Source organism: Meleagris gallopavo, chromosome 23, assembly GCF_000146605.3.
Source record: "Meleagris gallopavo isolate NT-WF06-2002-E0010 breed Aviagen turkey brand Nicholas breeding stock chromosome 23, Turkey_5.1, whole genome shotgun sequence".
Classification (NCBI taxonomy): Eukaryota; Metazoa; Chordata; class Aves; order Galliformes; family Phasianidae; genus Meleagris; species Meleagris gallopavo.
The window spans coordinates 612,618-614,908 of NC_015033.2; the positions used below are offsets into that span (position 1 = coordinate 612,618).

Consider the following 2,291-nt stretch of genomic DNA (forward strand, 5'->3'; position numbering starts at 1 on the left):
GCTGCCCTCACCCCGTCCCTTTTGTCTGCCCCCGGTTCCTCCCTCGTCGACCCTCACGGCTTTTCTCTCTCCCCGTCCCGCAGAAGAAACCCGCAGCGAAGGGTGGCAAAAAAAAGAAGCAGGTGCTGAAGTTCACGCTGGACTGCACGCACCCGGTGGAGGATGGCATCATGGACGCCGCCAACTTTGTGAGTGCTGGGGCCGCCCGGGGGGCTGCAGTGTGTGGCTCCTTCGCTCCTCTCGCTGCTCTGCGCTCCTCTGGCAGCCCGGAGCCTCAATGATGGCTGCTGGTGGAGGTTTATTGCTGCTTCACAGTTTGCAGCTGAAGCGTGTGCGTATCTGTGAGCACTATTTAGTATCCATCTCTGTGAGGTTTTATTTCACACTGGGCTTTGAGGAGCAGCGCCGGAGCAGAGCGCCACGTTCTATTGCTGCTTGATGGCTGCTTTCAATCAGGCTTTGCTTGTTGCTGTGTTCAGACACAAGCACGTCTCTGAGGTGTGGGCTTGTGGTGAAGTGTCTTTTGCGAGTAGTTCATTTGGAAAGGACCTGCAGGGGTCGTTGAGTCCAAGAGAAATCAGAACATGTCTTGCTCTGCTCACAGCGTAGGAGATGTCATCTTACTGTAGTGGTCACTTAGCCATTAGTGCACCTTCTGTGCAGGTGTGACCGGCTCGGTGTGAGCTGTGATGTTTGCCCACGTGAGAGGATCCAGGCCCACAGGGGAAGGCTTTCCTTTGCTCTTCAGTAGCACGTGGTCCTTTTTCCCTCCTCTTAGTTCTGACCAAAACGTTGAAATGCTGAGCGTGAACAGCTGCCAACAGCCCTGACTGAGCGTCCGTTCCATCCTACAGGAGCAGTTCTTACAGGAGCGAATCAAAGTGAATGGGAAGGCTGGAAACCTGGGTGGTGGCGTGGTGACCATCGAGAGGAGCAAGAGCAAGATCACTGTTACTTCAGAGGTGCCCTTCTCCAAGAGGTGAGAACGTGGTGGGTGCTGCAGGACAGGGCTGTGGGCTGTGCTGGGCCCTGGGCTGTGTGAGGCAGCACTGCACAGCCCTGGGACCGCAGCACTGGGCAGTGTGTGCTGGTTGCTCGGTGTTCGGGCAATGAGGGCTGCGGGTCCTTTGCTTATAATGGAATTGAGCTGTGCTGTGTGAGTTTTCCCTCTGCACTGCTGTGGACGTGTGTCATGAGGAGGCGCTTTGTTTTTCTGTTTGGTGAGGATGGCATTGCTAGTGCCAGAGGTGCAAGATCTGAACCTCTAAAATGGGAATGTGTGAGGAAGCACTAAGTGATAAAGTGATGCTTTGCATCAAGGTGTGCTGACCTGGGTAAGCCATGTGCAGTTAGGTACAATGACTGTTTCTGAGTGATTAGGACAGATGTGGTTGAGAAACCAGCAGGATGGCTGTGTGGGATGCACAGCTGAAGGAGTGGAATTTGGAACGGGTTGCTCCTTTGCTAGCCTCACCTTTAGCATCCTGCTGGTGTTTTGAGGTGGCAGGCAGGCAGTCAGTGTGGGCACGGCCTTTACCTGTGTGGCCATGCCTGGTGTATATCCAGGCTGTTCCATTACAGCCTCCTTACTCTCATACTGCTGGCAGTCTGCCTGGCTCTTGCCTGGCATTTCTGTCTCTTATCTGGCCTTGATAATGTTGATTTTTTTGCTGTGGGCAGAGATAGCAAGTGGGGGAACTGGAGGCTTGGAGCAGTGGGAAGAGGTCGGTGTGTGATGGTGCTGCTGGTGTCACTGTGATGCTCAGGGCATCTTGGGGACTGAAACACACGGGGACCGGGGCCTTGTTCTGCTCCTCCTGGAGGGCAGGGGGAGGTGGTGGCTGCCAGCCTAAGGGGGGGTTGGCCAGGTGGGGGTGTCGGGGATCCCTCCTGGGGTCTGCACATAGAATGCACGCATTCCCCAGCGTGGGGGGCCGAGGGCAGCGCTGGGGCGGGGGGTCTGGAGGCGGGTGCTCCTTTGCTGACTGTGGTCGGGGGGAGGTGAGCGGGGCCGGGCAGCCCACCCTTGGGGCATTGCCGTGCACTCGGCCCAGCCGCTCTGTCCGCAGGTACCTGAAGTACCTGACCAAGAAATACCTGAAGAAGAACAACCTCCGCGACTGGCTGCGCGTGGTGGCCAACAGCAAGGAGAGCTACGAGCTGCGCTACTTCCAGATCAACCAGGACGAGGAGGAGGAGGAGGAGGAGGACTAAAGCGGAGCCGGAAACGTTTTGTACATTTTCCTGAATAAATTGTGGGAAAGAATTGTTACCGCTGCGTTCCGGCCGAT

General features: G+C 56.4%; 1 protein-coding gene across 1 annotated transcript; it reads left to right on the forward strand.

Moving 5' to 3' along the window:
- Positions 1 to 5: 5 nt before the first annotated feature.
- Positions 6 to 2,272, forward strand: RPL22 (ribosomal protein L22; the record flags this gene model as incomplete). Its single annotated transcript, XM_003212198.3, has 3 exons — positions 6 to 188; positions 855 to 979; positions 2,070 to 2,272. Coding segments are annotated over 3 exons (453 nt in total), but the record flags the coding sequence as incomplete, so codon positions are not given.
- Positions 2,273 to 2,291: the final 19 nt, after the last annotated feature.